We start from the raw sequence: 14,734 nt of genomic DNA, 5'->3' as shown, positions 1-14,734 counted from the left end.
GGATGATAGCTCGGAAGCGTGGAATGTGGGATGAACTTTCCATTGGGGTGGTAGCTGGAGTGTGAATGTGATAGGTGACAGCATGGTGATGATAGGGAAAGGGCTGTATCATTTCAGTGCAAGCTTCTGTGATGGTAGCTGCATGATCAGATTCTTTGCTGATAACCAAACCTTATCTCCTACTTTCCACAGATGATATCTCTGTCTGTGTGTTCATTCTGCCATTCACTGCATAGCAATGTTGTGGCAAGATAACACCTCTTCTCTGGATTTCTGAAGCAGATGAAGTTGTTCTTCTGCAGCAGGTACTGTGAAGTCAGGAAGAGTGTGCAGAAGAGCCCACAGTTTGTATCCCATCATAAGGAAGAATGGAGACGTGTTTTGTGAGTTGTGTTTTTGATGGTTATGGACAAATTTGGCTATAGGAAGATGCTCAACCCAATTCTCAGGGTGATTGCAGCAATAGATGTGAAGATAAGTCTCAAGTTCCTGGTTGAGATGTTCTGTCTGTCCATCTGTCTGGGGGTGATAAGTGGTTGAAGCAGCAATATCATATTTCAGGAGCTTGGCAAGGGCTTTCAAGAACTTTGATATGAATTGTGGACCATGATCAGAAATAACTTTCTCATGCAAGCCAAATTGGTGATAGACATATTTGAAAAACTTCTTGGTGACACCTTCAGAAGTGATGGTTTTTGTGCAGGGGAACAATTGAGTGTTTACCACCTAGGCATATGAGACAGACTAGATATCATAGTGTGCTGCTTCAGTATGCAAATCTTCAGAATTACCCCCTTCATAAGGCCATGGTTGACCATGGCCATAACAGAATCAAAACCTGCACACAGGGGGAGGTCAGTGATGAAGTTGACTGAGACCTGAGTGAATGGTGCAGCAGCAATGGATGGAATGGGTACAAGGGGAGGTGTCATAGGATGAGTATCCAACTTCATTTGCTGACAAAGGGTGCAGCCCTCAACACATTTACAGATATAGGTGCCCATTGAAGGCCACCAAAAATCCTGCTTCAGAAGTTCTTCAGTCTTGAAATGACCAGGATGACTGGCTGAGGCATGGCCATGGCATCATTCTAAAATAAGACACCAACCCACAGGACAGATGTAGGCATGATCTTTAAAATAAAGAATATTGTCCTTTACTGTCCAATTGGCAAGGGCAGATTTCATAGGTGGAAGAGACAAGCCATCAAGGGTGGCTGAGGTGGCACTGAAAATGGGGTTGGGATCTGAGTGATCTGGGTTTGCAAGGGTGGTCATAAGTTTGACATCAAGAAGGTGAACAAACATAGAGGCTAGGAGAAGAGTAACGTCTTTGTTATCATCAGATCCAGTGCCATGATCGGGTCATCATGAAAGGGCATCAGGGGTGGTGAGTTTAGTTCCAGCGACATGGTGAAGTTCTATGTCATAGCAGGAGAGTATGAGTTGCCAATGGCCTGGTGACGGGTTAGCTTCTGGGCTGAGCAGAAGTATAGGAGATTCTTGTGATTGGTGAATACAATGATATGATGAGGGTTTCCTTCTAGATAATGAAGTCATTCAGTCAGTGTGCGAATAACTGCAAGAAGTTCTTGATCAAAGATCTAGTAATTGCGTTCTGCTGGGTTCAAGGTCTGCGACAGGTATCCACATGGGTGAGCAACCCTGTTTTCATTGGTCTGCAGTAGCACTGTACTGGTAGTGACTAGTGAAGCATCAGTAGCAATGGTGAACTGCCAGCTAGGGTCTGGATTGTGGAGGACAGGCTGCTTTAAGAAGCATTCCTTCAGTTTGGTGAATGCAGAGGTGCAGTGGTCCAACCACAGGAATGTGGCATTCTTCTTGGTGAGGTTGATCAAGGGTCTGGTGATGTCGGAATAATGAGGGATGAAGTTTCAATAGAAGTTACAGAACCCCAGGAATGACCAGACTTCCTTCACTGTAGTGGGGATAGGCCAATTGTGAATACCATCAATTTTAGTGATATCCATCACAACACAACCAGGGCATATGATCATACCCAAGTATTCTACTTCCTGTGCATTGAACATGCATTTTTCTGGTTTCAAAAAGAGTCATTCTGTGCAAATTCTTTCCAGAATGCATCAGGTTCAGATGTGGTGATTAGAGAGGTTGTTGGAAAAGATCAGGATATCGTCCATGTAAATAACTAACCATCCTTCATAATCTCCTGTTGGAAAGTGCAGTTTATGTAGGCTTGGAAGGTAGCAGGCAAGTTGCAGAGGCTGAAAAACATGATGTTGGGTTTGAAAAGACCATACTCAGTAGTAAAGGCGGCCTTCCAGCAATCATCAGGATGAATCTGGATGTTATTATAACTGGAATGGATGTCCATCTTTGTGAAATATTTAGCACCATGCAACTGAGTGACAAGTGAGAGCGGCAATGGGAGAGGGTAGGCATTCTTAACTGTCCAGTCATTAATATATCAGTAATCCTGGCATGGACAAAGGTCTTCACTTTTCTTTCCAACAAAGAAGAAGCTGCTTGCTTGCAGTGACTTTGATTCAGAGATAAATCCTTTCTTTATGTTTTCGTCGATAAATGCTTTGATAGCAGTGCATTCTGCTTCAGACAGTGGGTAAACCTTTGATGTTTTCAGAATAAAACCAGGTTTTGTGTCTATGCAATGATCAATACTGGGGCATTCAGGTGGCAGTTGATTAAGACTGTCTTTAGTGAAGATGTCAGAGAAATCATGGAGATAAGAAGGAATGAGTTCTTTGAATGATTTCTTCTTCTTCTCAAGCCTGGCTGCCAAAGCAAGTTGTTGGGCTTTGTTACTGGTTTTAATGTATTTGGTAGGTTGTGGCAGAGGTGTAACTGTAGGTTTCTGTTCAGTAAAACTAGTACCGTCTTTTGTTAATGGAGTATTCATTGAAAAATTGGTGATGACTCTGAGCTCAGTAGCACTGGTGGAGTATTCAACCAAGAATTTATTATCATTGAGGTAGTATGTAGCAAGCTCGCATACTGGAGATGCATAGTCTGAAGTCCAAACATCATCTTTGGTGTCAAAAGAGTCATCATTGTCGTCAGGGATGGGATCGAGGTTGGGTAATACTGGGGGTGCTTCTTCATCTGGGATCTCTTCAATAGTAGCCTGGGGAAGTGGTTCTAAAGGTGTCTTTGGCTGTGCCTTAATCAGGATAGACTGAACAGGAGGCACCTTCGGCAGCACTACCACTGGAGTTGGGTTTTTCTTAAGACAGGAGTTTCCCCATGTCTTATTGATGGGCTTTTGAAAGAGAGGCTGAAGGCCATTCTTCGTTTGTTCAGTGTCAATGTCTTCTTCAATAAGATCACTCTTCTTAGTACAAGAGAGTTCCAAGGTTTCTGCCTTCCATCAAATTACTGGATCCATGGTGTGCAGCCAGGGAATCCTGAGAAGAATCTGATCACAGTGGCCAAGTCACATGATGTTAAACTTTCTGATCATAGATCACTCATTGATTTTTACAATGAGGACACAGTAGTGTGTGATGGCACCCCCCTTTGCACAACTTCCATCTGCAGTAGTAACTTGGAATGGCTTCATGAGTTTGTGTGTGAATGTTGTGAAGCTTGACAAATTCTTTGGAGATAAATGTTCTAGCAGCACCAGAATCAACAATGGCTGTTGTTTTGACAATTTCTTGACGAGTTTTAGAGATAAGAGAAATGGGAATGCAAAGTTCCTTTCTGATTCCAATACTTCATGCAAGTCTTATAGGTACATTGGAAGATACTGATGTCAATCCAGTCTTCCACATCAAAAATCATCAGCAAGGTGATGGATCATTGTGTCTTCATCTTTGCTGTCCTCTATCTCTTTGCGATGGACTGGGGTCTTCCTGTTCTTCTTCTTTTGAGGACATGCTCTAGTCATATGTCCCTGTTGGTGACACAAGAAGCATAGGCCTTTCTTCACATGGTCACTTCTTTCTGCTTCAGTAAGGCAATCTACTTCCATGGCATTTGGATCATGCTGATCAATGGAAGGTCTGGGTACATATCACTGGCCAGTTGGCTTGGTAGTGGTGTGATTGTTTTGATGGAACATGGCACCCCTTTGCCAGTTACTGCCAAGTCTGATGGCAGCAGTGATGTATTTGTCAAAATCTGTGGGAATGGTTTCCATCTGGTAAATAGAATTACCAATCCCCTTCTTAAGTCCATCATTGCAAAACATGATCAAGACAGCATCTTGCTTTATGGAGGCTTGTGTGGCAAGGGTCTTGAAGCTAGCAATGTAGGAAGTGAGATCACCCATTTGTTTCAAAGTGTGAAGCTTGTTCATGGCTGTGCCAATGGCATTGGCCAGTATGAATGCTTCTTTGAACTTTGTTTCAAAGTTCATGAAGGTTCTGTAAGTCTTGGTGACAGAGTTGTTGACTTTGGTGTAAAAGGTTAGTGCCCCACCCATGGCACTTCCTTCAGTCATGTATGCGAGAGCAGTGATGACTTTCTTTTCATCTGTGTTGTAAATTGTAGAATTAAGGGCAAAGTATGCCTTAATTGAAAACAACCATTGTAAAGCCTGCTGAGGGCTCCTGTTATAAGATATTGGGGCTCCAGCTTTAAGTTCTGGGGAAGATGTGGGTGCTGACATTCTGAACTTCTGGTCAAGTAATGTGTCTGGTTATAGGGGATGTTTTGTCTCTCTCTGTCTGGTTCTGGTTTCTGGGACCTCCCTGGTGGAGAGGGTTGATGTCATATGCCATTCCAGACTCTCAACTCTAAATCTGCTTCTCCAGATATCTGGATCCGAGATCTGGATCTCAAATGATCTGATCTATCTTTATCTCCCTTCCGGAATCCAAACCTTATATCAGCGCCCAACTCCATTTAGACTGCCCCTGTCTCTGGACTCTGGTTAACCATGTTTCCCTTTTGATTATTGATCCGTTACATACATTTCATTTCCGGTGTTCATTATTTGTGATCCGTCCTACTTACTAATAGACCCTGCATATGCTTCGTACATAGCCTTTATGTTTGCTGACTGATTCCTATATGATACCTACAGTATATAAACCTCCTGTAACTCTCGGAAATACTCCAGTTCAAATATCATCTTAGTTCCTGCTCATTCCTGTGTCCTCCTCTGGACTCGAGATAAGTCTCTTGTCATATTCCGAGTCTTAGGATTGCATCCTAGACTACATCTCCAACTCTACCTCAGGGTAGTCCATCCTCTGTTAGTTTCTAGTCTGGACTTCGTCCAGATTAGTCTTATCCGCTTGCCCAGGTAACATCCGGACGTCCATCAGATTTATCTCACATTTCAGATCCAGACATCTGTTATCCACCCTAGTCAAAACCCGGAAACTCCGGATGACTGTTCTAGCCCCCGGAAATTAAGGGCACATACTCGGGAAAGGGGCACAGTGTACGAGCTGAGGCCAAGCCCTTGTGATCCGACCCCCTTGAGCACACAACCTTAACAGTTGATTGAGGAACTTTAATCTTTTGTTATGAACTAGGATAATCATAACAACAGCAGCTCAATAAGAGCAATGGCTGAAGTTAGGTCAAGACCTTGCAAAAGCAAGGGTCATAAGACAAGACAAAGAAAGTGTCTTAGGCTTGAATATCAGTTTCAGACAACTTAGGATTGGAGGTCCTAAGAGAGAATATTCAGGTGAAAACCTAGTAAGATTAAAGTAAAGATCTACTAAGTACATTGCTGACTATATATGAATCATAGGTAGTTTAGGGCAGGCATGGAATTGATGATGAGTCAGAGATAAGAAAAGGACACATTAGTGATAGCAAAAATAGAGAGATAAGAAAGGATGTATCAGCGATAGCAGGAATAGGTCATCTAGTGACAGCAATGGCAATCAAGATGTAATACAAAATATAAGTCAGAGATAAGTCTAGCAGTGGTGCTATGTGGCTCATGACATAATACACAGTAAGAGAGAAAATGAATAGGGGCATACATGCTTGTAACAGTTACAGCTGGTTCTTGATGATCTGCTTACACCTCCAAGCCATCTGCTCATCTGTGGGATGCTGAGAATATTTATTCATTGACAAGCTGAAAACAAGTGTGATCCAGCACTACTGAATTTAAACAAGCTCAGAAAAAATGACCAGTGTCAAAATTGATGTGTTTGCTGCTGCACCGCACTGGGTCAAATCGAAGCCATGTCAGTTGTACCCACCAGATACTGGCAGTTTCAAGTTAGTATGCATATCTAGTGCTGCCATGGTCTGGTCCAGAACTATGGTTCAAACCAGACTTTTAGTCCAGTTCTCCGTGGTTCAGTCCATGGTTCTCACATCAGCCAGAACCAGACTGATTTTCAGTTCTCAGTTCTGGTTATTCTTGAACTGTTCTGTTTTGGTTCAGCCTTGCTGAACCACTCCAAACCCTTGTCAATTCTCTTTGACATCGCTTACCTTGACGTCAGGCTGACCTTCAGGATTTGCACTCTCAGTACCTGGTCAGGCTACCTTTAGGCTTTTGAAGGTACAGTGGCTCAAAAAACTGTCCACATGTTTTGACATTTTTCACTATCTATGATATTGTGTGAGAACGAACAAATGGCTCAAGGACATGCTCATACCACATTGTAGTATGGCTTCAGGGCTTTCAGTTGAGCCCTACACTGTGGGAATCGGTGGAGATATGGTGGAGATACAAGGCTTACAAAATCATGACTCATGCAGACAGTTTCTTGAGCACATATTAAAACTATATAAATCATCATTTATGACACCATAACAATCATGCCACCATTAAATAAATTATAAAGTGGTGTCATTATGTCATTTTAAAACCATATCTAACTATACAAACCAAAAATTTCCATATGTCATGGTTATATTCACCATGAAAGCCACCCTCCCTGCTCAAAGGGATAATATCCTCTCTCTTTCCTATTCTGGCCTCTCTGCTTGTCAAATTTCCTCTAGAACTGGAGTATCCAAGTCCACTGTGGCCAAGTTCATCAAAGAAAGTCACACAGACAAGGAAAACTTCTGTGAAGGGTGTCCATCCAAGCTCACCTCTACTGATAGGAGGGCTATTATTCAACATATCACTACAGGAAAGGCTGATAATGCTGTCCAGGTCACCTATTACATCAATTCCACCATCACATTCCCTGTCTCTTCACACACTATGAGAAACATTCTCAAGACAGCTCATCTCAGGTCAGTAACAAGGAAGAAAAGGCTCTCCTCTCTATCACACATACACAGAGATGACTAACCTTTGCCTTAGCCCATCAGAATTGGATTACATGGACTGGAAGCATGTTATATGATCATATAAGACCACAATAAATAGGATTGGGTCAGATGGCAAGGTATATATGTGAAAAAAGAAGGGTGCTAGTCCTCTCTGCATATGTGTGATAGAGAGGAGAGCCTTTTCTTCCTTGTTACTGACCTGAGATGAGCTGTCTTGAGAATGTTTCTCATAGTGTGTGAAGAGACAGGGAATGTGATGGTGGAATTGATGTAATAGGTGACCTGGACAGCATTATCAGCCTTTCCTGTAGTGATATGTTGAATAATAGCCCTCCTATCAGTAGAGGTGAGCTTGGATGGACACCCTTCACAGAAGTTTTCCTTGTCTGTGTGACTTTCTTTGATGAACTTGGCCACAGTGGACTTGGATACTCCAGTTCTAGAGGAAATTTGACAAGCAGAGAGGCCAGAATAGGAAAGAGAGAGGATATTATCCCTTTGAGCAGGGAGGGTGGCTTTCATGGTGAATATAACCATGACATATGGAAATTTTTGGTTTGTATAGTTAGATATGGTTTTAAAATGACATAATGACACCACTTTATAATTTATTTAATGGTGGCATGATTGTTATGGTGTCATAAATGATGATTTATATAGTTTTAATATGTGCTCAAGAAACTGTCTGCATGAGTCATGATTTTGTAAGCCTTGTATCTCCACCATATCTCCTCTGATTCTCACAATGTGGTGCTCAATCCAAAGCCCTGAAGCAGCACTACAATATGGTATTAGCATGTCACTGAGGTCTTTATGTATTCTCACACAATATTGTAAATAGTAAAAAATGCAAAAACATGTGGACAGTTTTTTGAGCCACTGTATGTACCTCTCTTGACCATTGTTCTTCCTGTGCTGACACTTGTATTTAGGTTACAAAAAGTGAGTGTACAGCAGATATTTGGACAATACTCAACTGCATCCCTGATGGGTGGATATGTACCCTGTGCAAGTGAATTATTCATCTGGTTTTCAATCTTTTTTTTTGATTTTGCATAAGGGATACTGGTGAACCAGCATCCAAGCACACATTTTGTGGAGGCACTTCAACACTGCAAATGCACATAGTTCACCACAAATGCACCCATTTTCAAGTATACAAGCAGTGTTGTGATGCTGCAGGCATCACAATGCACCCTCATGCAATTCCACCTGGTGAAGACCTCACTGTGATGCAACAAACTCTTGATGGCAACCTTGTCTCAAAACCAGCTGTATTTACAAAGGAAGGGCTGCTGGAATACATAATGGAGCTCATCATGATAGAAGATGAGGTGTGTTTTATTTATTTTGCTATTGGTGTTGAGGTTTAGTGACATTATGGCAGACAATCCAGTTAGTTGATAAGCTGGCTTTTGATGTTTGCTGTTATACACCCATTTATCTCTATCTGAGAAAGATATCCCTCATCACACCAAATTGACTGATATGATCAAGTCCTGGGCAATTACCATCATTGAAAGGATCAAGGAGCATTTATCAGTAAGTTTTTCCCTACTTGTATTATTACCTGTTGTTAAGAACTGGTTTGCTCAAGGGGGAGAGATACTGACTCAGAGGGGCTTGGCCTCAGCTTGTATGCTGTGCCCCTTACCTGAGTATGTGCCCTTCATTTCAGATGAAGTCCAATGATGGTCTGTCAAAGTCTGAAGGACTTCCAGAAGCTGGCTACTCTGGTGGAGTGCTAGAGGACTTCCAGAGGAGTGCGGGAAATGTCCAGAGAAGCATGCAAGAGTTCTGGAGGAATGCAGGAGGAAAACAGGATCTAAGATGATGTTCAAACTGAGGAAACTACAGGAGTATCTACAGGGGTTATATACTGGAGAATATCTGAGGGGATCAGCAAGCAAAGGAGCAGGGCTATGTACAAGCATGTGGAAACACATTAGTAAGTAAGATGGAACATAACTAAATGAACTTGGAGATGAAGACTTGTATAGGTCTCAATAAGCAAGATGGAACAAGAGGTAACCAAAAGCCAGAAAGGCAGAGATGTCTAAATGGGGATAGGTACAGGATATCAGACAGAGGGCAGGAATGCATCCAGAGATAGTTACAGTTAATATCCAGAGGTCTGGAGATCTGAGGATCTGGAAGATGAGGTGGATACAGGACTGGGATATGAGAAGGTGGATATAGTCTGGAATCTGAGTGTCATATCCCACAATCTGGACCCACATTCCATCATATTCCCACGCCTTCCAAGCCTACGTCTGGACCACACTTCATATCCAACTCATTCCCAGATCCCCTTCCGCTGTGTGCTCCACACCTCAGCAGGATCAACTATGCTCCGGATTTACCCCTGAGCTCTGGACCATCGGATCTCCACTGCTAGCCTGAACCATAACCCCCTGTCCCATCCACCCTATGTACACTCCATCCAGCAAGACATTTGGACTTCACCTCGTCTCAGATTCTGGACTCTATCCACCTTCTCATATCCCAGTCCTGTATCCACCTTGTCTTCCGGATCCCCAGATCTCTGGACCTACTCCCACCCTCTGTCTGATATCCTGCACCTATCCCCATTTAGGCATTCTCTGCTTTCCAGCTTTCGGTTACCTCTTCTTCCGTCTTGCTTATTGATCCTTGTACAAGTCTTTATCTCTGAGTTCATTTACTTATGTTCCGTCTTACTTACTAATGTGTTTCCACATGCTCGTACATAGCCTTGCTCCTTTGCTTACTGATCCCCTCAGATACTGTTCAGTATATAACCCCTGTAGATACTCCTGTAGTTCCTTAGTTTGAATATCAACTTAGACTTGCCCAATCCTCTCTCAGACTTTGGTCCACCTAAGTCTGTCCTACCCATCAGGCCTAGGGATTGATCCCCTAGGCTGGAGCTCCACCTTTCCGGCACTTACCCTCTTTCTGGACTTAGGTCCAATCCCTGTCCCTCTGACTCTACCTTAGGGTAGTCTACCCCTGCTTGTTTCTACATCAGACTTTGTCCGATGTAGCCCCTATTCCTTCCGGACCTCTGGATGTCCTGTCCTTCAGACGTTCCGTCCTCCTAACCCTTGGACATCCTATCCTCCTGTCCTTCGGACATCCTGTCCTTTGTACCTCCAGACATCCTGTCCTTCCGTCCTCCATCCTCCATCATCCTGCCCTCCTGCCCTCCTGTCCTCCTGTCCTCTGGACCTTTGGACCTCCTATCCCTCCATCCTGTTTCCTGTAGAAGTATTACCTTGTAGTAGGAACTCTCCTGAGCACTTCCTGTATTCCTCCGGAACTCTCCCACACTCCTCCGGACATTTCCCACGCTCCTCTGGAAGTCCTCTAGCACTCTCCAGCAGAGTAGCCAGCCTCCGGAAGTCCTCTGGACTTTGTTGGACCATCATCGGACCTCATATGAAATGAAGGGCACATACTCGGGTAAGGGGCACAGCATACAAGCTGAGGCCAAGCCCCTCTGAGTCAGTCTCTCTCCCCCTTGAGCAACATGGTTCTTAACACCAAGACAAGGTGAAGTCCAGATGTCTTGCTGGATAGAGTGTGCATAAGGTGGATGGGATAGGGTGGTATGGATCAGGCCAGCAGTGAGGATCTGGAGGTCTGGAGCTCAGGGGTAAATCCAGAGCAGAGTTGATCCTGTTGAGGTGTGGAGCACACAGCAGAAGGGGATCTGGGAATGAGTTGGATATGAAGTAGGGTCTGGACATAGGCTTGGAATGCATGGGAATATTATGGAATGTGGGTTCAGATTGTGGGATATGACACCTGTCCTTGATACAGTTTTGGTAGAATATTGACAGTGCTGTGTCTATGACATTTGACTCATGGACATCTATCATTGGCAACCCTTTTTTGTCTGTTACTGGCCATTACATTTGGAACCCCCCTGATAAGCCACAGCAATGGGAGTTGAAATGGGAGCAGCTTGACTTCAGTCATATCAATGGCAACCATAGTGGCCAGAACATTGCCTGCATACTTGTTGAGACAATAGATAGGTACAATATTTGCAAGAAGGTGTGTTTTTCATGTTTTGTTTTAGCAATGTATTGACTTATTGAATTACTTTGTACAGGTTGGCTGGATGACATCAGATAATGCCTCAAATAATGACACTGCCATGAAAGAAGTAGGAAAGGTCTTGAATGAGGACAGTCATGATTGGCTCCCAGGTCCTCACTGCATCCGCTGTCAAGAACACATCCTCAATCTTGCTGTGTGACACTTCATTGATGCAGTCACACCTACCCCTCAAGCCACCTTACTCAAGAAGATTTGCCATGCTATAGATAATGGTGATGATACTGACATTGACAGTTTCACTCAACAGCTGGCTGAATTGGAATGCAATCCCAAAGCTATAACTGAGGATGGTTTTGATGTGGCAGATGCCATTGGCAAAGTGCTCGCTCTTATCAAACAGGTGAAGTCCTCTTTTTTGTGTTCTTTTCAAGTTGTTTTGTTGACATGAAAATGATATATTTGCAAATCACAACAAGCCAGGGCATTCTTCCAAAAGACTTGTGAGGAAGAGGGCATCCCTGTTTGCAAGATTTTGGCCTGGGTGAGAACACACTGGGCATCTTTGTTTAAGTGCCTTAAATGCTTCTTGTCTCTTTGCCTGGTGAGTGAGACATGATCACACATACAAATCTCCAACATCTTCATTTTTTTCAGCCCATCAACCACTTCACTCTTCTTGCTGATGAGAGTGACGAAGTCCCAAAGTTGTGCAACAAGTCATATGGTGACTTCAAGCTTGATTAAGTTGATTGGAAAAAAATTCAACTGGTACATAATGTCTTTAAGGTATTTTTTTATCTGATTGTTCATTCATTTATTTACTTACAGTTATGATAATTGTAGGAGCCCATGACTGCACAGCAGTCTTTCTCTTTGGCCACCCATCCAACAGCTTGGCAGACTATACCAACACTAGAGTGTCTTGCCAATACATGGCAGACAATGGCTAATGATCTGGAATACACATCAATCACTGGTGTGATTCAGAAAGGTCTCAAGAATGTGGAGAAGTACTATGAGAAAACCAGCGACTCAGATGTTTATTTCATCTGTCTGGGTGAGCTTTGTTATTTTCTCTTTGAGTGCTGGAATCTGATGTAACTATAGTTCTGGACCCTAACTTCAAGTTAGCATATGTCAAAACCCATTGGACTGGTGTGAAGGTCACAAGTGGGAGAGCTTGTTTTCAAGCTATGGTAAGTCTGATTTGAGTGCTGTATGCTTCCAGTGGCTGATAAGTATGTACATTGTAGTTCAATAAGTATTACAAGGCTCCTCCACTGCTGTGTGCTACAGAACAGGCTGCTGTGCCACCAAAAGCATTGCAGGTCATTCAGTATGGCCAATCCTGGATGCACAATGCTGTCATGGCACATCAAGCTACAGATCATCACATGTGAGATCCCCATCATGAACTTACCTCATATCTTGGTTTGCTGTTGGAAGAGACAAATGATATTGTGGTGTGGTGGGAGGTAAGTTGGTTTTTAATTTAATACATTCTCAACTGACATTATTCATTAGCTGCACTTGCTACAGTATCCGACACTGGCTTGTATTGCACACAATTATTTACTGATTCAAGGAAGTGCTGTGCCCTCTGAACATGCTTTCTCTAGTGGGGGCATCACATCTACCCTGCACCACAACACACTTGCACCATCCACCTTCTCTGCACTACAGTTAATGAAGGCCACTTACCAGAATGGACATCTTTCAGCAGCTACAGAGGCAGGGGAGTATGCAGCCATGTGATTAGACTAGTTACTCAATATGTAGACTAGTACTTTGTCAATGTTTTTTTTGCACTCCCTACAGAATTTTTTTGGTTCAGTTTGGGTTCGGACTGCAAAAAAACTGAACTGGACCATAGAGAACCATTCTCTATGGTCTGGTTCTGGGTTTGGGCATTTTGTAGAACCGAACTGATGGTCCAGTTCTTGGTTCTTGTCTAGGACCCTCCAAACCAGACTGAACCAGACCATGGCAGCACTAGTGCAGCAGCAAACACATTGATTTCAACACTGGTCATGAACCAGTCATTGTTCTATCTGTGTTTAGAAATCAGGAGTCCATCCAGTTCCTTTCCTATTTTCCAAATGGCAAGGGAATGACCAGTGAACCAAGCAATAAGGCCACTCCACAATGGGACCTACAGCCTACAGGATGATGAGGTAAAGCTTGTGAGGGTGGGATTGGGATGGTGAGGATATATGTAGCTACATTTTGCAACAGTAAGTCGTCTGATATGCCCATCCACCCCATCCTAAACTATTCCAACAAAATAGGCTCACATAGTCAATTATGCTTACTGTGAATATGGCCATGGCTACATTATCTTCAATAGTCATGACAACAGTAAGGAAGTATGGTGTTATGTCCATGACCTCCAGGACTCTACAGTATAGAACCAGTCCTTTGCCCACCCCCAGTCCTTTACCCACCTCAGGCAAAATTTATTATTTCTTCATTTTTTCATATCAACACATAGGAAGATATTAAAGATGAGGCCTCAATGGACATTTGTATAGTATATGATGAAGAATTGATGTCCATGATGTTGTGCATGACACAAATCAGTTGATTTTTCCATCCTGAATGAATTTTGTTGAGAGCCATAGTACATCAATGATTTTTTTTGAGAAAAAGTGGCTGGTACAAAACAAAGTATATACTTCAAACATCATTTTTACCTGCAACAGATTTGTGAATACCTCCTTTTTTCCTTCTACAAAGTACATAGATTGAACAATGGTAGTTTTCAAAGGTCTTATCTTGGGGAGCTGGTCACACATAGTTCTCATGCTATTCAACTTTCGAACTCTAAACTTAATCACACAGCATATTACTGACAAGCAGCAAAGCCGTGGTAGGATGAGCAAAATCTAATACAAAAAAAGGCAGATTCTATGAGAAGAACATGATATGATTATGGCCTGAGCAGTGGCCATTTACCAGGCTGAGCTTGAAAAGGAACCTACAGAGGAGAAAAAAGGAAGACAAATGGTTTTCTGGGAAGTCAAGAAGGCATATTTCATGGAGATAGGAAGAGCCATAAAACTCAGTGATAGGACACTTGCAAATCTGGCAAAAGGTGGTAGAAGGCTTGGCAACTTCAATGCAGAGAAAGGTTGGCTCACCTCAGAGGAGACAGAGAGAGTAATAGAGTATTCCATTGAGATAGCACATTGAGGATTCCCACTCAGCCACAAATGACTCAAGGAACATGTTGATGAAATTCTGCATGCTTGACTTGGTGGTAAATTTTCTGAAACAGGTGTTGGCAAAAACTGGACAGACCATTTTGTGGAGAAGCATTCAAACAGGTTGGGCACCTACTATGCTCGAGGTCTTGATAGTGCCCATGGTCGTGCTATTAGCCCTGCCACAAAAGAGGCATATTTTAGTCTTTTGCATGATACTTTGTTTAAAGGAGATGGTGGCAAACCAATTGAGCCCCATTGCATTTGGGTATTTGATGA

The 14,734-nt window shown here is 42.9% G+C and overlaps 1 protein-coding gene across 1 annotated transcript; it reads left to right on the top strand.

Annotated features, from left to right (window-relative positions):
* Positions 1 to 14,243: 14,243 nt before the first annotated feature.
* BJ212DRAFT_1283606 (uncharacterized protein) lies at positions 14,244 to 14,444 on the top strand (the record flags this gene model as incomplete). Its single annotated transcript, XM_041331769.1, has 1 exon — positions 14,244 to 14,444. A coding segment is annotated over one exon (201 nt), but the record flags the coding sequence as incomplete, so codon positions are not given.
* Positions 14,445 to 14,734: the final 290 nt, after the last annotated feature.

This window comes from Suillus subaureus, assembly GCF_016647635.1.
Source record: "Suillus subaureus strain MN1 chromosome Unknown BJ212scaffold_52, whole genome shotgun sequence".
NCBI classification, from domain to species: domain Eukaryota; kingdom Fungi; phylum Basidiomycota; class Agaricomycetes; order Boletales; family Suillaceae; genus Suillus; species Suillus subaureus.
This window is presented reverse-complemented; position numbering and strand designations above follow the sequence as displayed.